At 47.6% G+C, this 24,211-nt stretch overlaps 1 protein-coding gene across 1 annotated transcript in view; it reads right to left on the bottom strand.

Moving 5' to 3' along the window:
• The window catches only part of LOC119963790, a 1,053,439-nt gene that overhangs the window by 689,762 nt on the left and 339,466 nt on the right, over positions 1-24,211 (bottom strand). Inside the window, exons 56-63 of the mRNA XM_038793076.1 lie at positions 22,399-22,538; positions 21,533-21,665; positions 19,651-19,790; positions 18,515-18,647; positions 8,178-8,317; positions 7,300-7,432; positions 2,365-2,504; positions 1,518-1,650 (exon numbers count right to left, since the gene is read on the bottom strand). Of these exons, the coding sequence (XP_038649004.1) occupies positions 1,518-1,650; positions 2,365-2,504; positions 7,300-7,432; positions 8,178-8,317; positions 18,515-18,647; positions 19,651-19,790; positions 21,533-21,665; positions 22,399-22,538 (1,092 nt within the window). The remainder of the gene's footprint in view (positions 1-1,517; positions 1,651-2,364; positions 2,505-7,299; positions 7,433-8,177; positions 8,318-18,514; positions 18,648-19,650; positions 19,791-21,532; positions 21,666-22,398; positions 22,539-24,211) is intronic.

Raw genomic sequence — 24,211 nt, forward strand, 5'->3', positions numbered from 1 at the left:
TGTTAATGAAGGTTAACACACTATAAGCCTTCTTCAAGGCTGAATCCACTTGAGTGGCAACCTTCAGAGATCTGTGGACATGAACCCCAAGATCTCTCTGTTCCTCCACATTCCTCAGAACCCTGCCGTTGACCCTGTAAACCGCATTCAATTTTTTTCTACCAAAATGAATCACCTCGCACTTATCAGGGTTAAACTCCATCTGCCATTTTTCGACCCAGCTCTGTATCCTATCAATGTCTCTTTGCAGCCTACAACAGCCCTGCACCTGATCCTTGACTCCACCAATCTTTGTGTCATCAGCAAATTTACTGACCCACCCATCAGCCCCCTCCTCCAAGTCATTGATAAAAGTCACAAATGAAATGAAATGAAATGAAAATCGCTTATTGTCACATGTAGGCTTCAAATAAAGTTACTGTGAAAAGCCTCTTGTCGCCACAATCCGGCGCCTGTTCGGGGAGGCTGGTACGGCAAATAGCAGAGGACCCAGCACAGAACCCTGTGTTACACCGCTGGTAACTGGTCTCCAGTCTGAAAATTTTCCATCCATCACCACCCTCTGTCTTCTCAGTGCCGCAGTCCCAGTGCTAGCCACTGTGCCGCACGCCACCCCTTTCACCTTCAGCAAAACGGGATGGGGCAATATCGTTTCAAGTTCTCTAAAAACAAACATCACTAGTTTAACTGAAATGATTATCAATCTGCTGATGTCATCCAGTAAAGATACTTGAGACTGTTAAAATATGTTAGATAAATACAAATATGATTGTAATTTCCCTTTGTCTCGATAAGTTACGCCCAGGTAGTGGGGAAATGGGGTGAGGCCAATCATTTTTCGATGAGGAATAGATAAGGGGTTGGGGAAGCGGATTCATTAATAAAAGAGGAGGCAAGTTGAGGGAGGCATAAATTAGTCAGGGGTTGGGTTATCACTGCTGCTTCACAGCGCCAGAGAACTGGGTTCAATTCCTGCCTCGGTAGATTGTCTGTGTGGAGCTTGTACGTTCTCTCCGTGTGTTTGTGGGTTTCCTCTAGGTCAACCGATTTCCTCCCACAATCCAAAGATGTGCACATTAGATGGATTGGTCATGCTAAATAGTCCCAGATGTGCCGGTTAGGGGGGGGTTTCAGGGATTGGGCAGGGGAGTGGGCCTATTTTGGTTGCTCTTTCAGTGGATCGATGCAGACACACAAGGCCAAATAGCCTCGATCTACACTGTCGGAATTCTATGGTTTTATAGTTTTATCTGGCAGAGTTGCTGTATGGCCCAGGAATATTGGACATAAGCAGGCTAGCCAATGAACCCAATAGATACACTTTGCTACAGCAGAAGCAGAGAATCCAGGGGAACATACTAATCCCACACCCCATCCTGAAGGACATTGTGATCTGCTGCACATCACAATATGCAGCATGTGCTTTCCATGTCACTTTGTCCTCTTTTCAATATTTGAAGATAATTGGTAAGGGGGTAGAAACGACTAATGGAGATTTTTATATACTAAAGACTTACATGTATGCTCGGAGCCTAAGACGTCATCACTTTCCTTCTTGTCTGGGTAGATGGCAGTAAGGGAAACATCATATTTGGTGTCAGGATCCAGGTTATCTAAAACCTGGCTTGTCTCTTTGCCATTTATAATCATCTGGAAGAATAGGCAGAAAGCGAAGGTGAAGATACGTTCAGTGCATGAAACCAATTTGTTTTCTGCAAACTGATTCCCTTAATTAAATGGGGATGTTTGAATTTAATAAACTCAGGGGTACAGAAGGACCTTAAAATCCTTTACCAACCCTTGGCTGCAGCCACCTTTCCCAGTGGCATTCCCTCGTGGTCACAGGGTGTATTTCTGCAGAAAATTAATTTAGACTGTTTTGTTCATTCCGCAAATGCTCTGCTTTGAGTAGGCAACTGAGCCCAACATCTCAATACTAAAGAGCATATGATCCGTGCGGAAAGCAGTTTTCTGATCACCTTCTAGTACAGTAATACCATTCAGAAAGAATGTGCTGATGTTTCTGCAGGTTACGGTTCAAAGAGCTCATCCCACCCAATTGAGTTTTGGCCAATCTCCACATTTTCCAGTCCTGCCCGTGACTTTGCCTGTCCCTGTAGGGAATGGAAAATACCTGCCGTTTTCAGTGTGATCATGCCCCCACGGCCAACAGAGAATGCAACTCATTGGCAAGTGTGGAAAGGATTACAAGGATACAATGAAACATCGTTGCTGGAAAGGAGGAACATTTTCATACATATATAGATCTGTCTGACAGCGGTTTTTCTTCACACTCGCATGTTGCAAGGCAAATTTTAAAATCAGCTGGAGCTACACAGAAGCAGAAAGTATGGATTTCATCACCTCTTTTTTGTCCCCTCCCCCAGATGGAACCCAGCTGATTCTGTACTGGTCCGCCTCCTCCGATCCATGATCCCAGTCCATCCGGAAACTTTTCCTCGTGATGTCTGAGAAACGTAGGTTTGATGGTGCTGGGATAGTCGCTGTGTGAGAAGAATGACACCCTAAATGTACACGTGTAGCATAAAGGTAACAGGATCTGACAGAGTTGAAATGGTGAGGAAAGGGAGGATATCTGAGCAAAGATTTGAGATACTTGCACTGATCACAAACAACTTGCATTGATAACAGTGCCTTTAATGCAGTAAAATGTCCTGAGTCACTTCAGAACATAGAACAGTACAGGCACTTATGCACTCCATGTTGCGCCGACCTGTGAAACCACTGTCAAGCCCATCTACACTATTCTCTTATCATCCATATGTTTATCCAATGACCATTTAAATGCTCTTAAAATTGGCGAGTCCACTACTGTTGCAGGCAGGGCATTCCACGGCCTTACTACTCTCTGAGTAAAGAACCTACCTCTGACATCTGTCCTGTATCTATCTCCCTCAATTGAAAGCAATTTACCCTCGTTCTAGAAATCACCCCCCGAGGAAAAAGGTTCTCACTGTCCAACGTATCTAATCCTCTGATCATCTTGTATGCCTCAATTAAGTCACATCTGAACCTTCTTCCCTCTAATGAGAACAGACTCAAGTCCCTCTGCCGTCCCTCATTAGGTCTTCCCTCCATAACAGGCAACATCCTGATGAATCTCCTCTGCACCCTTACTAATGCTTCCAGATTCTTCCTGTAATGCAGTGACCAGAATTGCACGCAACACTCCAAATGTGACCACACCAGAGTTTTGTACAGCTGCAATTTGACCTCATGGTTCTGAAACTCAATCCATCTGCCAATAAAACCTAACACACCGTACGCCTTCTTATCAACCCTATCAACCTGGGTGGCAACTTTCAGGGATCTATGTACATGGACAACGAGATCTCTCTGCTCATCCACACTCCCAAGAATCTTACCATTAGCCCAGTACTCTGTCTTCCTGTTATTCCTTCCAAAATGAATCACCTCACACTTTTCTCCATTAAACTCTATTTGCCATCTCTCAGCTAGCTCTGCAGTTTATCTATGTCCCTCTGTAACTTGCAACATCCTTCCGCACTGTCCACAACTCCAGCGAGTTGAGTGCCATCTGCAGATTTACTCACCCATCTTCTACGCCCTCCTCCAGGCCATTTATAAAAATGACAAACAGCAGTGGCCCCAAAACAGTTCTTTGTGGTACACCACTAGTAACAAAAGATTTCTCATGTCCCCTCCTGGCTCTTCGTAGCTGTCTCTTTAGATCCTTCCTATCTAACTTGTAACTCTGGAGCGCCCTAACTGAACCTTCACGTCTTATCTTCACCTCAGCCTCCTTCTTCCTCTTGACAAGTGATTCAACTACATCAGTAAACCACAATTCCCTCGCTTGACCACTTTCTCCCTGCCTGACAGGCACATAAGGACATAAGAACTAGAAGCAGGCATAGGCCCCATGGCCCCTCAAGCCTGCCCCACCAGCATGTTTTAATATTTTATCATTTAATTAATAATCCTGTTTGCTCTGATTCCTACCAAAGTGGATAACCTCACATTTTTCAACATTGTATTCCATCTGCCAGAACCTAGCCATTCACTTAACCCATCCAAATCCCTCTGCAGACTTCCAGTATGCCCTGCACTTTTTGCTGTACCACTCATCTTAGTGTTGTCTGCAAACTTGGACATGTTGCCCTTCGTCCCCAACTCCAAATCATTGAAGCAAATTGTGAACAATTGCGGGCCCAGCGCTAATCCCTGAAACCACTAGCTACTGATTGCCAACCAGAGAATCACCCATTAATCCCCACTCTATGCTTTCTATTAATTAACCAATCTTCTATCCATGCTACTACTGTACCCTTAATGCCATGCATCTTTATCGTATGCTGCTATGTTTTGTGTGGCACCTTGCCAAAGGTTTTCTTGAAATCCAGACATACCACATCCATTGGCTCCCCATTATCTACCACTTTGGAAGGTCCTCAAAAAATTACACTCAATTAGTAAGGCACGACCTTGCCCTTTATGAACCCATACTGCGTCTGCCCAGTGAGACAACTTCCATCCAGACGTCTTGCTATTTCTTCTTTGATGATAGACTCCAGCATCTTCCCGACTACCGAAGTTAAGCTAACTGGCCTATAATTACCCGCTCTCTGCCTATCTCCTTTTTTAAACAGTGGTGTCACGTTTGCTAATTTCCAATCCGCCGGGACCATCCCAGAGTCTCGTGAATTTTGGTAAATTATCACTAGTGCATTTGTATTTTCCCTAGCCATCTCTTTTAGCACTCTGGGATGCATTCCATCTGGGCCAGGAGACCTGTCTACCTTTAGCCCTGTGAGCTTGCCCACCACTATCTCCTTCGTGATAACAATCATCTCAAGGTCCTCACCTGTCATAGCCTCATTTCTGTCAGTCACTGGCATGTTGAGTCTTCCACAGTGAAGACAGACCCAAATAACCTGTTCAGTTCCTCAGCCATTTCCTCAACTCCCATTATTAAATCACCCTTCTCATCCTCTACAGGAAAAATATTTACCTGAAAAGCCTCTAGTTGCCACATTCCTGCACCTGTTCACTCTCACAATCTATCTTACTCTTATTTATAGCTTTTGTAGTAGCTTTCTGTTGCCCCCTAAAGATTTCCCAGTCCTCTAGTCTCCCACTAATCTTTGCCACTTTGGATGCTTTTTCCTTCAGTTTGATACTCTGCCTTATTTCCTTAGATATCCATGGTCGATTTTCCCTCTTTCTACTGTCCTTCCTTTTTGTTGGAATCAACAGTGAAAAATCGCTTGGAAGGTTCTCCACTGTTCCTCAAATGATTCACCATAAAGTCTTTGCTCCCAGTCTATCTTTTCTCATCTCATTGTAATCTGCTTTGTTTGAGCACAAAACACTACTGTTTGATTTCACCTTCTCACCCTCCATCTGTATTTTAAATTCCACCATACTGTAATCACTCCTTGCGAGAGGATCCCGAACTATGAGATCATTAGTCAATCCTGTCTCATGATACAGGACCAGAACTAGGACCGCTTGTTCCCTTGTAGGTTCTATTACATAATGTTCTAGGAAACTATCACGGATACATTCTGTAAACTCTTCCTCCAGGCTGCCTTGACCAACCTGGTTAAACCAATCAATATATAGATTAAAATCCCCCATCATAACGACTGCACCATTTCTACATGCAACAGTTGTTTCTTTGTTTATTGACTGCCCCACCATATTGTTACTCTTTTGTGGTCTGTAGACTACTCCTATCAGTGACTTTTTCACCTTACTATTCCAAATTTCCACCCAAATGGATTCATGGGTTGACCCTGTAATCCGCATTCAATTTTTTTCTACCAAAATGAAACACCTCGCACTTATCAGGGTTAAACTCCATCTGCCATTTTTCGGCCCAGCGCTGCATCCTATCAATGTCTCTTTGCAGCCTACAACAGCCCTGCACCTCATCCATGATTCCACCAATCTTTGTTTCATCAGCAAATTTACTGACCCAGCCTTCTGCCCCCTCCTCCAAGTCATTGATAAAAGTCACAAATGAAATTAAATGAAATGAAAATGAAATGAAAATCGCTTATTGTCACATGTAGGCTTCAAATAAAGTTACTGTGAAAAGCCCCGTGTCGCCACAATCCGCCGCCTGTTCGGGGAGGCTGGTACGGCAAAAAGCAGAGGACCCAGCACAGACCCCTGTGGTACACCGCTGGTCACTGGTCTCCAGTCTGAAAATTTTCCATCCATCACCACCCTCTGTCTTCTCAGTGCCACAGTCCCAGTGCTAGCCACTGTGCCACATGCCACCCCTTTCACCTTCAGCAAAACGGGATGGGGCAACATAGTTTTCAACTTCTCTAAAAACAAACATGAAAATGAAAATGAAATGAAAATCGCTTATTGTCACGAGTAGGCTTCAATGAAGTTACTGTGAAAAGCCCCTAGTCGCCACATTCCGGCGCCTGTCCGGGGAGGCTGGTACGGGACTCTAAACATCACTAGTTTAACTGAAATGATTATCAATCTGCTGATGTCATCCAGTAAAGATACTTGAGACTGTTAAAATATTTTAGGTAAAAACAAATATGATTGTAATTTACCTTTGTATAGACAAGTTACGCCCAGGTAGTGGGGAAATGGGGTGAGGCCAATCATTTTTCTGTAAGGAATAGATAAGGGGATGGGGAAGTGGGTCCATAAATAAAAGAGGAGATAAGTTGAGGGAGGCATAGATTAATCAGGGGTTGGGTTATCACTGCTGCCTCACAGCACCAGAGAACTGGGTTCAATTCCTGCCTCGGGAGATTGTCTGTGTGGCTTTTGTACGTTCTCTCCGTGTCTTTGTGGGTTTCCTCTGGGTCATCCGATTTCCTCCCAGAGTCCAAAGATGTGCACATTACGTGGATTGGTCATGCTAAATAGTCCCAGATGTGCCGGTTAGGGGGGTTTCAGGGATTGGGCAGGGGAGTGGGCCTATTTTGGTTGCTCTTTCAGAGGGTTGGTGCAGACACACAAGGCCAAATAGCCTCCTTCTACACTGTCGGAATTCTATGGTTTTGTAGTTTTATCTGGCTGAAGGTGCTGTATGGCCCAGGAATATTGGACACAAGCAGGCTAGCCAATGAAGCCAATAGATACACTTTGCAACAGCAGAAGCTGAGAATCCAGGGGAACATACTAATCCCACACCCCATCCTGAAGGACATTGTGATCTGCTGCACATCACAATATGCAGCATGTGCTTTCCATGTCAGTTTGTTCTCTTTTCAATGTTTGAAGATAATTGGTAAGGGGGTAGAAAAAACTAATGGAGATGTTTATACACTAAAGACTTACATGTATGCTGGGAGGCTGAGACGTCATCACTTTCCGTCTTGTCTGGGTAGATGGCAGTAAGGGTAACATCATATTTGGTGTCAGGATCCAGGTTATCAAAAACATGGCTTGTCTCTTTGCCATTTATAATCGTCTTGAAGATTAGGCAGAAAGCGAAGGTCAAGATACGTTCAGTGCATGAAACCAATTTGTTTTCTGCAAACTGATTCCCTTAATTAAATGGGGATGTTTGAATTTAATATAACTCAGGGGTCCAGAAGGACCTTAAAATCCTTTACCAACCCTTGGCTGCAGCTACCTTTCCCAGTGGCATTCCCTCGTGGTCATGTGGAGTATTTCTGCAGAATATTAAATAGAAGGAATAAACTAATTTGGACTGTTTTGTTCATTACACAAATGCTCTTCTTTGAGTGGGCAACTGAGCCCAACATCTCAATACTAAAGAGCATATGGTCCGTGCGGAAAGCAGTTTTCTGATATCCTTCTAGTACAGTAATGCCATTCAGAAAGAACGTGCTGATGTTTCTGCAGGTTACGGTTCAAAGAGCTCATCCCACCCAATTGAGTTTTGGCCAATCTCCAAAGTTTTCACTCCTGCCCATGACTTTGCCGATCCCTGTTGGGAATGGGAAATACCTGCTGTTTTCAGTGTGATCATGCCCTCACAACCAACAGAGAATGCAATTCATTAGCAAGTGTGGAAAGGATTACAAGGATACAATGAAAGGAGTCCACAATGAAACTTGCTGGAAAGGAGGAACGTTTTCATACATATACAGATCTGTCTGACAGCGGTTTTGCTTCACACTCGCATGTTGCAAGGCAATTTTTAAAAACAGCTGGAACTACACAGAAGCAGAAAGTAAGGATTTCATCACCTCTTTTTTGTCCCCTCCTGCAGATGGAACCCAGCTGATCCTGTACTGGTCCGCCTCCTCCGAACCATGATCCCAGTCCAACTGGAAACTTTTCCTCGAGATGGCCGAGAAGCGTAGGTTTGATGGTAGATGGACAGCCGCTGTGCGAGAAGAATGAGACCATAAATGTACACATGTAGCAGAAAGGTAGCAGAATCTGACTGAGTTGAAATGATGAGGAAAGGGAGGATATAGAACATAGAACACTACAGCGCAGTACGGGCCCTTCGGCCCTCGATGTTGCGCCGACCTGTGAAACCATCTGAAGCCTATCTGACCTACACTATTCCATTTTCATCCAAATATCTGAGCAAAGATCTGAGATACTGGCACTGATCACAAACAACACGCATTGATAACAGTGCCTTTCATGCAGTAAAATGTCCTGAGTCACTTCAGAACATGGAACATAAAACAGTACAGGCACATCGGCCCTCCATGTAGCGCCGACCTGTGAAACCACTGTCAAGCCCATCTCCACTATTCCCTTATCATCCATATGTTTATCCAATGACCATTTAAATGCTCTTAATATTGGCGAGTCCACTACTGTTGCAGGCAGGGCATTCCACGGCCTTACTACTCTGAGTAAAGAACCTACCTCTGACATCTGTCCTGTATTTATCTCCCTCAATTGAAAGCGATGTACCCTCGTTCTAGAAATCACCACCCGAGGAAAAAGGCTCTCACTGTCCACCGTATCTAATCATCTGATTATCTTGTATGCCTCAATTAAGTCACATCTGAACCTTCTTCCCTCTAATGAGAACAGACTCAAGTCCCTCTGCCTTCCCTCATTAGGTCTTCCCTCCATAACAGGCAACATCCTGATGAATCTCCTCTGCACCCTTACCGATGCTTCCATATTCTTCCTGTAATGCAGTGACCAGAATTGCACGCAACACTCCAAATGTGGCCACACCAGAGTTTTGTACAGCAGCAATTTGACCTCATGGCTCTGAAACTCAATCCATCTGCCAATAAAACCTAACACACCGTACGCCTTCTTATCAACCCAATCAACCTGGGTGGCAACTTTCAGGGATCTATGTACAGGGACAACGAGATCTCTCTGCTCACCCACACTAACTAGAATCTTACCATTAGCCCAGTACTCTGTCTTCCAGTTATTCCTGGCCATCTCTCAGCCAGCTCTGCAGCTTATCTATGTCCCTCTGTAACTTGCAACATCCTTCCGCACTGTCCACAACTCCAGCGAGTTGTGCCATCTGCAGATTTACTAACCCATCTTCTACGCCCTTCTCCAAGCCATTTATAAAAATGACAAACAGCAGTGGCCCCAAAACAGTTCTTTGTGGTACACCACTAGTAACGAAAGATTTCTCATGACCCCTCCTGGCTCTTCATAGCTGTCTCTTTACATCCTTCCTATCTAACTTGTAACTGTTGAGCACCCGAACTGAACCTTCACGTCTCATCTTTACATAAGCCTCCTTCTTCCAAGTGATTCAACTGCTTTAATAAACCACGATTGCCTCGCTTGACCACTTCCTCCCTGCCTGACAGGCACATAAGGACATAAGAACATAAGAACTAGGAGCAGGAGTAGGCCCCATGGCCCCTCAAGCCTGCCGCACCAGCATGTTTTAATATTTTATCATTTAATTAATAATCCTGTTTGCTCTGATTCCTACCAAAGTGGATAACCTCACATTTGTCAACATTGTATTCCATCTGCCAGACCCTAATCCATTCACTTAACCCATCCAAATCCCTCTGCAGACTTCCAGTATCCCCTGCACTTTTTGCTGTACCACTCATCTTAGTGTTGTCTGCAAACTTGGACATGTTGCCCTTCGTCCCCAACTCCAAATCATTGAAGCAAATTGTGAACAATTGCGGGCCCAGCACTGATCCCTGAAACCACTGGCTACTGATTGCCAACCAGAGAAGCACCCATTAATCCCCACTCTATGCTTTCTATTAATTAACCAAACCTCTATCCATGCTACTACTTTACCCTTAATGCCATGCTACCGAAGTTAAGCTAACTGGCTTATAATTACCCGCTCTCTGCCTATCTCCTTTTTTAAACAGTGGTGTCACGTTTGCTAATTTCCAATCCGCCGGGACCATCCCAGAGTCTCGTGAATTTTGGTAAATTATCACTAGTGCATTTGTATTTTCCCTAGCCATCTCTTTTAGCACTCTGGGATGCATTCCATCAGGCCCAGGAGACCTGTCTACCTTTAGCCCTATGAGCTTGTCCACCACTATCTCCTTCATGATAACAATCATCTCAAGGTCCTCACCTGTCATAGCCTCATTTCTATCAGTCACTGGCATGTTGTGTCTTCCACTGTGAAGACAGACCCAAATAACCTGTTCAGTTCCTCAGCCATTTCCTCAATTCCCATTATTAAATCACCCTTCTCATCCTCTGCAGGAAACATATTTACCTGAAAAGCCTCTAGTTGCCACATTCCTGCACCTGTTCACTCTCACAATCTATCTTACTCTTATTTATAGCTTTTGTAGTAGCTTTCTGTTGCCCTTTAAAGATTTCCCAATCCTCTAGTCTCCCACTAATCTTTGCCACTTTGGATGCTTTTTCCATCAATTTGATACTCTCACTTATTTCCTTAGATATCCATGGTCGATTTTCCCTCTTTCTACTGTCCTTCCTTTTTGTTGGTATCAACAGTGAAAAATCGCTTGGAAGGTTCTCCACTGTTCCTCAACTGTTTCCCCATAAAGTCTTTGCTCCCAGTCTACCTTAGCTAGCTCTTCTCTCATCTCATTGTAATCTGCTTTGTTTGAGCACAAAACACTACTGTTTGATTTCACCGTCTCACCCTCCATCTGAATTTTAAATTCCACCATACTGTGATCGCTCCTTGCGAGAGGATCCCGAACTATGAGATCATTAGTCAATCCTGTCTCATGATACAGGACCAGAACTAGGACTGCTTGTTCACTTGTAGGTTCTATTACATAATGTTCTAGGAAACTATCACGGATACATTCTGTAAACTCTTCCGCCAGGGTGCCTTGACCGATCTTGTTAGACCAATCGACAGGTAGATTAAAATCCCCCTTGATAATGACTGCACCAGTGGACTTCCAGTTGTGGCTATGCGGAGCTGAGCCGCACGTTCGGCAGCTCCCGCTATTTAGGGACTTTTGGGCCGTTTCGAGGGCCCCAAACGGAGCTGTTTCTACGCATCCCGGTGGGGGAAGGTGCCTGGAAGAACTTGCCCCACACTATATGGTGCTCACCTGGAGTGGGAAGAAGAAAAAGGCTGCAGTAACTCCCCCCAAAAAACGGGGGAAGAAAAACAAAATGGCGGCCGGCACTCCTGCTATTTAGGGACTTTTGGGCCGTTTTGAGGGTCCCAAACGGCGCTGTTTCTACGCATCCTGGTGGGGGAAAGTGCCTGGAAGAACTTGCCCCACATTATCTGGTGAAAAAGGCTGCAGTAACGCCCCCAAAAAAATGGGAGAAAACAAAACAAAATGGCGGCCGGCGCTCCCGCTATTTAAGGACTTTTGGGCCGTTTTGAGGGCCCCAAACGGTGCTGTTGCTACGTATCCCGGTGGGGGAAGGTGCCTGGAAGAACTTGCCCCACACTATATGGTGAAAAAGGCTGCAGTAACTCCCCCCAAAAAAAGGGAAAGAAAAACAAAATGGCGGCCGGCGCAACACCCGAGGACTGGTGGAAGTGGGCGCAGGAGCAACAGGCCTCGCTCCTACGTTGTTTTGCTGAGCTGCTGGACTCCATGAATGCAACTACGACCAAGCTGCTTGGGACCCAGGCGGCACAGGAGGAGTCTATTCGGGAGTTGAAGCGGCAGGCCTTTGAAAGAGAGGAGGAGGCCGTGGTCCTCGTTGGGAAAGTGGAGTTGCACGAGGCACTTCATAAAAAGTGGCAGGACCGCTTGGAGGAGCTGGACGTTCACACGAGGCGAAAGAATCTGAGGATCCTGGGCCTGGCGGAGGGGCTGGTGGGGTCGGATCTCCCGGCGTATGTGACCACGATGTTGAGCTCGTTGATGGGAGCGGGGTCCTTCCATTTGCCCCTGGAGCTCGAGGGAGCGCACAGAGTGATGGCCAGGAGGCCCAAGGCAGGTGAGCCCCGAGGGCGGTGCTGGTGCGGTTCCACCGATTCAGTGACCGGGAGTGTGTGCTGCGCTGGGCCAAGAAAGAGAGGAGCAGGAAATGGGAGAATTTGGTAGTGAGGATCTACCAGGACTGGAGTGCGGAGGTGGCTAAGCGGCGGGCCGGGTTCAACCGGACGAAGGCGGTGCTTCATGCTAAGCAGGTCAGGTTTGGAATGCTGCTGCCTGCGCGCCTGTGGGTGACATACAAGGACCGGCACCATTACTTCGAGTCCCCGGAGGAGGCGTGGGCCTTTGTACAGGCGGAGAGGCTGGACTCGAACTAGGGCCTGGGAACATACTTTGGCCGGCGTTGTTTCCGCTGTGGCTGTTTGGTTCCAACTGTTTCAACTTTTTCAACTTCGACATGTATGTTATGTATGCTGGCTTTCTGTTTGCTCTGGTTACGGGTGGGTTTGTTTGTTGGGCATGGTTGTGGGTTAGTGTTGGGGGTTTGTGTTTTATATGTTCTCTTCTGTACGGGGCTGGGGATTGAGGGGAAACTGGATTTTGGGGAACTGCGTCAGAAGGGTGGGGTGTGGCAGTGTGAAAGCGCAGGCTTTCCTCTGGTTTCCCGCGCTGCGGGGCAGGGGGGGTGGAGCTTGCGGTGGGGGCGGGGCCTCTACGGGTCTTTTTTCCCCACGCTGCAGCAATGCCAAGGAGGTGTGGCAAGAGAGGGATGACCCCAAGCCGGGAGGGGATAGGTTTTGGCGGGAGCTGCCGGGGTCAGCAGAAGTCAGCTGACTCACGGAAGTACCATGGAGGGTGCGTCGTGGCTAGGAGGGGTCCTAGCCTGGGGGGGGAGGGGGGTGGGGGGGATACCGGGTTGCTGCTGGAACGACTAGGAAGGAGCCGATGAGGACCGGGGGGGAAGAGGAGAGGCGCTATCGCCATGGGGAACGGGTCGAGAGGGGTGTGCTGGCCTGGGGCGAACATCTGCCAAGCTATGGCTAGTCGGCGGGGGAGGGGGGCGGGTTGCCCTCTGATCCGGCTGATTACCTGGAACGTGAGGGGGCTGAACGGGCCGGTTAAGAGAACCAGGGTGGTCTCCCATCTAAGGGGGTTGAAGGCGGACGTGGCTATGCTCCAGGAGACCCACCTGAAGGTGGCGGACCAGGTCCGTCTGAGGAAGGGGTGGGTGGGGCAGGTTTATCACTCAGGATTGGACACGAAGAACCGGGGGGTGGCGATTCTAGTGGGGAAGAGGGTGGCGTTTGAGGCGGCTGAGGTGGTGTCGGTCAAGGAGGGCAGATATATCATGGTGAGGGGTAGGCTGCAGGGAGAGAAGGTGGTGCTGGTGAACGTATATGCCCCGAATTGGGATGATGCTGGCTTCATGAGGCGATTGTTGGGCCGCATCCCGGACCTGGAGGCAGGGGGCCTGATCATGGGGGGAGATTTTAACACAGTGCTGGATCCCACACTGGACCGGTCCAGTTCAAGGACGGGTAGGAGACCGGCGGCGGCCAAAGTGCTGAGGGGATACATGGACCAGATGGGAGGGGTGGATCCCTGGAGGTTTGGGAGACCGAGAGCGCGGGAGTATTCCTTTTTCTCTCACGTCCATAGGGTTTATTCCCGGATAGACTTTTTTGTCCTGAGCAGGGGATTGATCCCGAGGGTGCAGGATGCCGAGTATTCGGCCATAGCGATTTCGGACCATGCTCCGCACTGGGTTGATCTGGAGAAGGGGGAGGCACGGGACCAGCGCCCGCTCTGGCGCCTGGATGTGGGGATGCTGGCGGAGGAGGAGGTGTGTAAGAGGGTTCGGAGAAGCATTGAGGGGTATCTGGATACCAATGATACGGGGGAGGTCCAGGTGGGGATGGTCTGGGAGGCTCTGAAAGCAGTGATCCGGGGGGAGCTGATCTCCATCCGGGCCCACAGGGAAAGGAGGGAGAGGAAGGAGAGGGAGAGACTGGTGGGAGAGCTTCTGGAGGTGGACAGGAGATATGCGGAGGCACCGGAGGAAGGGTTGCTGGGAGAACGGCGCAGGTTGCAGGCCAATTTAGACTTGTTGACCACCAGAAAGGCGGAGACACAGTGGAGGAGGGCGCAGGGCACGGTATATGAGTATGGAGAGAAGGCGAGCAGGATGTTGGCGCATCAGCTCCGTAGGCGAGATGCAGCTAAGTAAATTGGGGGAGTGAAGGATGGGGGTGGAAATGTAGTGCAGAAGGGGACAGAAGTAAACAGGGTCTTTAGGGACTTTTATGAGGGATTGTACCGGTCGGAACCTCCGAGGGGGAGAGAGGGGATGGAGAGCTTCATGAACAGGCTATGTTTCCCAAGGGTTCAAGAGAGGCTGGTAGAGGGGCTGGGGGCGCCGATAGAGTTGGAGGAGCTAGTCAGGGGGATCGGGCAAATGCAGTCAGGTAAGGCCCCGGGGCCGGACGGGTTCCCGGCAGAATTTTACAAAAAATATGCGGACCTGGTGGGTCCCCTGCTGGTGCGAACTTTCAATGAGGCGTGGGAGGGGGGGGCTTTGCCCCCGACGATGTCGCGGGCACTGATCTCTTTGATCCTAAAACGGGATAAGGACCCCTTGCAGTGCGGATCATATAGGCCTATCTCACTCCTTAACGTAGACGCTAAGTTGCTGGCGAAGATCCTGGCTACCAAGATAGAGGATTGTGTGCCAGAGGTAATTCATGAAGATCAGACAGGATTTGTCAAGGGGCGGCAGCTCAACACGAATGTGCGGAGACTGCTCAATGTTATCATGATGCCGGCAGTGGAGGGGGAGGCGGAGATAGTGGTGGCGCTGGACGCAGAGAAAGCGTTTGATAGAGTTGAGTGGGGGTACCTGTGGGAGGTGCTGGAGAGGTTTGGATTTGGGGAGGGATTCATCAAATGGGTGAGGCTGCTTTACGCGGCGCCGATGGCGAGTGTAGTCACAAATGGAAGGAGATCGGAGTATTTTAGGCTTTATCGTGGGACCAGGCAGGGGTGTCCCCTGTCCCCCCTGCTCTTTGCACTGGCGATTGAACCGCTGGCCATGGCGTTGAGGGAGTCAGGGACGTGGAGGGGTCTGGTGCGGGGGGGGGTGGGGAGGAGCACCGGGTATCGCTGTATGCGGACGACCTGCTGTTATATCTGGCGGACCCAGAGGGGGGAATGCCGGGGGTGATGGAACTGTTAGCGGAATTTGGGGGCTTCTCGGGCTATAAGCTGAACTTAGGAAAGAGCGAGGTATTTGTAGTGCACCCGGGAGATCAGGAGGAGGGAATTGGGAGGCTCCCCTTCAGGAGGGCAGTGAAGAGTTTCAGGTACCTGGGGGTGCAGGTGGCCAGGAGTTGAGGGGCTCTTCATAAGCTTAACTTCACCAGACTAGTGGAACAGATGGAGGAGGAATTTAAAAGGTCGGACATGGTGCCGCTATCGCTGGCGGGCAGAGTGCAATCCGTCAAAATGACGGTTCTCCCGAGGTTCTTGTTCCTCTTCCAGTGCTTGCCCATCTTTATCCCTAGGGCCTTTTTTAAAAGGGTGACCAGCAGCATCATGGGATTTGTTTGGGCGCATGGCACCCCGAGGGTGAAGAGGGTCTTCTTGGAGCGGAGTAGGGATGGGGGGGGGGCTGGCGTTGCCCAACCTCTCGGGGTACTACTGGGCGGCCAACGTGTCGGTGGTGCGTAAGTGGGTGATGGAGGGGGAGGGGGCAGCATGGAAACGGATGGAGAGAGCCTCCTGTGGGGATACAAGCCTGGGAGCCCTGGTAACGGCACCGTGGCCGCTCCCTCCCACGAGGTATACCACGAGTCCGGTGGTGGCGGCGATCCTCAAGATTTGGGGGCAGTGGAGGCGACATAGGGGAGAAGTGGGGGGCTCGATGGAGGCTCCGTTAAGGGGGAACCATAGGTTCGTCCCGGGGAACATGGATGGGGGATTTCGGGGATGGTATAGAGCGGGCATTAGACAGCTGAAGGACCTGTTTATCGACGGAAGGTTTGCGAGCCTGGGGGAGTTGGAGGAGAAATTTGGGCTCCCGCCGGGAAACATGTTTAGATATCTGCAGGTAAAGGCATTTGCTAGACGGCAGGTGGAGGGATTCCCTGCGCTCCCCGCGAAGGGGGTGAGTGACAGGGTGCTCTCGGGGGTTTGGGTCGGGGAGGGGAAGATATCCGATATCTACAAGCTTATGCAGGAGGTGGAAGAGGCGTCAGTAGAGGAGCTGAAAACGAAGTGGGAGGGGGAACTGGGGGAACAGATCAAAAACGGGACATGGGCTGATGCCCTGGAGAGGGTAAATTCTTCCTCCTCGTGTGCGCGGCTTAGCCTCATCCAATTCAAGGTGCTGCATAGGGCCCACATGACTGGGACGAGGATGAGTAGGTTCTTTGGGGGTGAAGATAGGTGTGTCAGGTGCTCGGGGAGTCCAGCGAACCATGCCCATATGTTCTGGGCATGCCCGGCATTGGAGGAGTTCTGGAAGTGGGTGGCGAGGACGGTGTCAAGGGTGGTGGGATCCAGGGTCAAGCCAGGATGGGGACTCGCGATCTTTGGGGTTGGGGTAGAGCCGGGAGTGCAGGAGGCGAAAGAGGCCGGTGTGCTGGCCTTTGCGTCCCGAGAAGCCCGGCGAAGGATTTTGCTACAGTGGAAGGACGCGAGGCCCCCAAGCGTGGAGACCTGGATCAATGACATGGCGGGCTTCATTAAGCTTGAGAAGGTTAAATTCGCCCTGAGAGGATCGGTGCAAGGGTTCTTTAAACGGTGGCAACCTTTCCTCGACTTTCTGGCTCAACGATAGGGTACTGGGACAGTAGCAGCAGCAACCCGGGGGGGGGAACGTTGATTATGTTGGCTTATTTTATTTAAATTTGATTTATTTAATTTTAATTTATGGTTAAGTTCTCTTGTTTGGAGGGGGGGGTGGGGGGAGTGTGATACATGTGATGTTACGGTATGGGGGGAATTGTGGGTGTTATGGGGCTGTTAATTGCATATTACTGCTTTTTGCTATACTTGTTATATTTTTATATTTTCTGTAAAAAATTCCAATAAAAATTATTTTTAAAAAAAGATAATGACTGCACCATTTCTGCATGCATTAGTTATTTCTTTGTTTATTGACTGCCCCACCATATTGTTACTCTTTTGTGGTCTATAGACTACTCCTATCAGTGACTTTTTCACCTTACTATTCCAAATTTCCACCCAAATGGATTCATGGGTTGACCCTGTAATCCGCATTCAATTTTTTTCTCCAAAATGAATCACCTCGCACTTATCAGGGTTAAACTCCATCTGCCACTTTTCGGCCCAGCGCTGCATCCTATCAATGTCTCTTTGCAGCCTACAACAGCCCTGCACCTCATCCATTACTCCACCAATCTTTGTGTCATCAGCAAATTTACTGACCCAGCCTTCAGCACCCTCCTCCAAGTCATTGATAAAAGTCACAAATGAAATGAAATGAAATGAAAATGAAATGAAAATCGCTTATTGTCACATGTAGGCTTCAAATAAAGTTACTGTGAAAAGCCCCGTGTCGCCACAATCCGGCGCCTGTTCGGGGAGGCTGGTACGGCAAAAAGCAGAGGACCCAGCACAGAACCCTGTGGTACACCGCTGGTAACTCGTCTCCAGTCTGAAAATTTGCCATCCATCACCACCCTCTGTCTTCTCAGTGCCGCAGTCCCAGTGCTAGCCACTGTGCCGCATGCCACCCCTTTCACCTGATTTCAGCAAAACGGGATGGGGCAATATTGTTTCAAATTCTCTAAAAACAAACATTACTTTAGGTGGATTGGTCATGCTAAATAATCCCTGATGTGCCGGTTAAGGGGGTGCTTCAGGGATTGGGCAGGGGAGTGGGCCTATTTCGGTTGCTCTTTCAGAGAGTTGGTGCAGACACACAAGGCCAAATAGCCTCCTTCTACACTGTCGGAATTCTGTGGATTTAGCGTTTTATCTGGCTGAAGGTGCAGTATGGCCCAGGAATATTGGGCACAAGCAGGCTAGCCAATGAGGCGAATAGATACACTTTGCTACAGCAGAAGCAGAGAATCCAGGGGAACATACTAATCCCACACCCCATCCTGAAGGACATTGTAATCTGCTGCACATCACAATATGCAGCATGTGCTTTCCATGTCACTTTCTCCTCTTTTCAATATTTGAAGATAATTTCTAAGGGGGTAGGAAAGACAAATGGAGATTGTTATATACTAAAGACTTACATGTACGCTGGGAGGCTGAGACGTCATCACTTTCCTTCTTGTTAGGGTAGATTGCAGTAAGGGTAACATCATATAAGGTGTCAGGATCCAGGTTATCTAAAAACTGGCTTGTCTCATTGCCATTTATAATCATCTGGAAGAATAGGCATTGTGGTGAAAGTGATTCACACCGGATTATATTCTGTATATACATGTGTCTGTATTGAAAGTGCAGTTGCACTACCTGTCCTCTAGGGGGAGTAGCTCTGGGAATGCTCGAGTTGTATGGGCTTCTCCCTTGGCTCTGCCCAGGACTCCTCCCCCAGAAGCTGCTATAAAAGCTCAGTGCCACATGGTCAGCCGGCCAGTTCACCGAAAGTTCAATGGCTAACTGGCTGGCTCTGTTGTGAGTCCGTAGAATTGTTGGTTGCAACAGGCATAAAGCGAAGGTCAAGATACGTTCAGTGCATGAAACCAATTTGTTTTCTACAAACTGATTCCCTTAATTAAATTGGGATGTTTGAATTTAATATCACTCAAGGGGCCACAAGGATCTTAAAATCCTTTACCAACCCTTGGCAGCAGCCACCTTTCCCAGTGGCATTCCCTCATGGTCATGTGGGGTACTTCTGCTGAATATTAAATTGAAGGAATAAACTAATTTGGACTGTTTTGTTCATTACGCAAATACTCTTCTTTGAGTTGGCAACTGAGCCCAACATCTCAATACTAAAGAGCATAGGGTACGTGCGGAAAGCAGTTTTCTGATCACCTTCTAGTACAGTAATGCCATTCAGAAAGAATGTGCTGATGTTTCTGCAGGTTACGGTTCAAAGAGCTCATCCCACCCAATTGAGTTTTGGCCAATCTCCAAATTTTCGAGTCCTGCCCGTGACTTTGCATGTCCATGTTGGGAATGGAAAATACCTGCTGTTTTCAGTGTGATCATGCCACCACGGCCAACAGAGAATGCAACTCATTGGCAAGTGTGGAAAGGATTACAAGGATACAATGAAACATCGTTGCTGGAAAGGAGGAACATTTTCATACATATACAGATCTGGCTGACAGCGGTTTTGCTTCACACTCGCATGTTGCAAGGCAAATTTAAAAATCAGCTGGAGCTACACAGAAGCAGAAAGTATGGATTTCATCACCTCTTTTTTGTCCCCTCCTGCAGATGGAACCCAGCTGATCCTGTACTGGTCCGCCGCCTCCGATCCATGATCCCAGTCCATCCGGAAACTTTTCCTCGAGATGACCGAGAAGCGTAGGTTTGATGGTGGTTGGACAACCGCTGTGTGAGAAGAATGAGACCTTAAATGTACACATGTAGCAGAAAGGTAACAGAATCCAACAGAGTAGAAATGATGAGGAAAGGGGGATATCTAAGCAAAGATTTGAGATACTGGCACTGATCACAAACAACTTGCATTGATAACAGTGCCTTTAATGCAGTAATATGTCCTGATTCACTTCAGAACATAGAACATAGAACAGTACAGCCACCAATCGACAGGTAGATTAAAATCCCCCTTGACAACGACTGCACCATTTCCACATGCATCAGTTATTTCTTTGTTTATTGACTGCCCCACCATATTGTTACTCTTTTGTGGTCTGTCGACTACTCCTATCAGTGACTTTTTCACCTTACTATTCCAAATATCCACCCAAATGGATTCATGGGTTGACCCTGTAATCCGCATTCAATTTTTTTCTACCAAAATGAATCACCTCGCACTTATCAGGGTCAAACTCCATCTGCCATTTTCCGGCCCAGCTCTGCATCCTATCAATGTCTCTTTGCAGCCTACAACAGCCCTGCACCTCATCCATGACTCCACCAACCTTTGTGTCATCAGCAAATTTACTGACCCAGCCTTCCGTCCCCTCCTCCAAGTCACAATCGCTTATTGTCACATGTAGGCTTCAAATAAAGTTACTGTGAAAAGCCCCTAGTCGCCACAATCCGGCGCCTGTTCGGAGAGGCTGGAACGGCAAAAAGCAAAGGACCCAGCACAGAACCCTGTGTTACACCGCTGGTAACTGGTCTCCAGTCTGAAAATTTTCCATCCATCACCACCCTCTGTCTTCTCAGTGCCGCAGTCCCAGTGCTAGCCACTGTGCCGCATGCCACCCCTTTCACCATCAGCAAAACGGGATGGGCCAATATTTTTTCAAGTTCTCTGAAAACAAACATCACTAGTTTAATTGAAATGATTATCAATCTGCTGATGTCACCCAGTAAAGATACTTGAGACTTAAAATATGTTATGTAAATACAAATATGATTGTTATTTACCTTTGTATAGACAAGTTACGCCCAAGTAGTGGGGAAATGGGGTGAGGCCAATCATTTTTCTATGAGGAATAGATAAGGGGTTGGGGAAGCGGGTCCATAAATAAAAGAGGAGGCAAGTTGAAGGAGGCATAAATTAATCAGGGGTTGGGTTGTCACTGCTGCTTCACAGCGCCAGAGAACAGGGTTCAATTCCTGCCTCGGTAGATTGTCTATGTGGCGCTTGTACATTCTCTGTGTCTTTCTGGGTTTCCTCTGGGTCAACCGATTTCCTCCCACAATCCAAAGATGTGCACGGTAGGTGGATTGGTCATGCTAAATATTCCCAGATATGCCGGTTGGGGGGGTTTCAGGGATTGGGCAGGGTAGTGGGCCTAATTAGGTTCCTCTTTCAGAGGGTCGGTGCAGACACACAACGCCAAATAGCCTCCTTCTACACTGTCGGAATTCTGTGGTTTTATAGATTTATCTGACTGAAGGTGCAGTATGGCCCAGGAATATTGGACACAAGCAGGCGAGCCAATGAATCCAATAGATACACTTTGCTACAGCAGAAGCAGAGAATCATGGGGAACATACTAATCCCACACCCCACCCTGAAGGACATTGTGATCCGCTGCACATCACAATATGCAGCATGTGCTTTCCATGTCACTTTGTCCTCTTTTCAATATTTGAAGATAATTGGTAAGGGGGTAGAAAAGACTAATGGAGATTTTTATACACTAAAGACTTACATGTACGCTCGGAGCCTAAGACGTCAATACTTTCCGTCTTGTCTGGGTAGATGGCGGTAAGGAAAACATCATATTTGGTGTCAGGATCCAGGTTATCTAAAACCTGGCTTGTCTCTTTGCCATTTATAACCATCTGGAAGAATAGGCACAAAGCGAAGGTTAAGATGCGTTCAGTGCATGAAACCAATTTGTTTTCTGCAAACTCATTCCCTTAATTAAATGGGGATGTTTGAATTTAATATAACTCAGGGGGCTGCAAGGACCTTAAAATCCTATACCAACCCTTTGCTGCAGCCATCTTTCCCAGTGGCATTCCCACATGGTCATGTGCAGTATTTCTGCAGAATATTAAATTGAAGGAATAAACTAATTTAGACTGTTTTGTTCATTCCGCAAATGCTCTGCTTTGAGTAGGCAACTGAGCCCAACATCTCAATACTAAAGAGCACATGGTCCGTGCGGAAAGCAGTTTTAAGATCACCTTCTAGTACAGTAATGCCATTCAGAAAGAATGTGCTCATGTTTCTGCAGGTTACGGTTCAAAGAGCTCATCCCACCCAATTGAGTCTTGGCCAATCTCCAAATTTTCCAGTCCTGCCCGTGTCTTTGCCTGTCCCTGTTGGGAATGGAAAATACCTGCTGTTTTCAGTGTGATCATGCCGCCTCGGCCAACAGAGAATGCAACTCATTAGCAAGTGTGGAAAGGATTACAAGGATACAATGAAACATCGTTCCTGGAAAGGAGGAACATTTTCATACATATACAGATCTGGCTGACAGCGGTTTTGCTTCACACTCGCATGTTGCAAGGCAAATTTAAAAATCAGCTGGAGCTACACAGAAGCGGAAAGTATGGATTTCATCACCTCTTTTTTGTCCCCTCCTGCAGATGGAACCCAGCTGATTCTGTACTGGTCCACATCCTCTGCTCCATGATCCCAGTCCATCCGGAAACCTTTCCTCGTGATGTCCGAGAAGCGTAGGTTTGATGGTGGTGCGACAACCGCTGTGTGAGAAGAATGAGACCTTAAATGTACACATGTAGCAGAAAGGTAACAGAATCTGACAGAGTAGAAATGATGAGGAAAGGGAGGATATCTGAGCAAAGATTTGAGATACTGGCACTGATCACAAACAACTTGCATTGATAACAGTGCCTTTAATGCAGTAAAATGTCCTGTGTCACTTCAGAACAAAGAACATAGAACAGTACAGGCACTTAGGCACTCCATGTTGCGCCGCCCTGTTAGACCACTGTCAAGCTCATCTACACTATTCTCTTATCATCCATGTGTTTATCCAATGACCATTTAAATGCTCTTAATGTTGGCGACTCCACTACTGTTGCAGGCAGGGCATTCCACGGCCTTACTACTCTCTGAGTAAAGAACCTACCTCTGACATCTGTCCTGTTTCTATCTCCCTCAATTGAAAGCAATCTACCCTTGTTCTAGAAATCATCACCCGAGGAAAAAGGTTCTCACTGTCCAGCGTATCTAATCCTCTGATCATCTTGTATGCCTCAATTAAGTCACATCTGAACCTTCTTCCCTCTAATGAGAACAGCCTCAAGTCCCTCTGCCTTCCCTCATTAGGTCTTCCCTCCATAACAGGCAACATCCTGATGAATCTCCTCTGCACCCTTACCAATGCTTCCATATTCTTCCTGTAATGCAGTGACCAGAATTGCACGCAACACTCCAAATGTGGCCACACCAGAGTTTTGTACAGCTGCAATTTGACCTCATGGCTCTGAAACACTATCCATCTGCCAAGAAAAGCTAACACACCGTCCGCCTTCTTAACAAACCTATCAACCTGGGTGGCAACTTTCAGGGATCTATGTACATGGACAACGAGATCTCTCTGCTCACCCACACCACCAAGAATCTTACCATTAGCTCAGTACTCTGTCTTCCTGTTATTCCTTGCAAAATGAATCACCTCACACTTTTCTGCGTTAAACTCTATTTGCCATCTCTCAGCCAGCTCTGCAGCTTATCTATGTCCCTCTGTAACTTGCAACATCCTTCCGCACTGTCCACAACTCCAGCGAGTTGAGTGCCATCTGCAGATTTACTGACCCATCTCCTATGCCCTCCTCCTCGCCATTTATAAAAATGACAAACAGCAGTGGCCCCAAAACAGTTCTTTGTGGTACACCACTAGTAACAAAAGATTTCTCATGTCCCCTCCTGGCTCTTTGTAGCTGTCTCTTTAGATCCTTCCTATCTAACTTGTAACTCTCGAGCACCCTAACTGAACCTTCACGTCTCATCTTCACCTAAGCCTCCTTCTTCCTCTTGACAAGTGATTCAACTACATCAGTAAACCACAATTCCCTCGCTTGACCACTTGCTCCCTGCCTGACAGGCACAAAAGGACATAAGAACTAGAAGCAGGCATAGGCCCCATGGCCCCTCAAGCCTGCTCCACCAGCATGTTTTAATATTTTATCATTTAATTAATAATCCTGTTGCTCAGATTCCTACCAAAGTGGATAACCTCACATTTGTCAACATTGTATTCCATCTGCCAGAACCTAGTCCATTCACTTAACCCATCCAAATCCCTCTGCAGACTTCCAGTATGCCCTGCACTTTTTGCTGTACCACTCATCTTAGTGTTGTCTGCAAACTTGGACATGTTGCCCTTTGTCCCCAACTCCAAATCATTGAA

The sequence above is a fragment of the Scyliorhinus canicula genome, chromosome 3 (genome assembly GCF_902713615.1).
Source record: "Scyliorhinus canicula chromosome 3, sScyCan1.1, whole genome shotgun sequence".
Classification (NCBI taxonomy): Eukaryota; Metazoa; Chordata; class Chondrichthyes; order Carcharhiniformes; family Scyliorhinidae; genus Scyliorhinus; species Scyliorhinus canicula.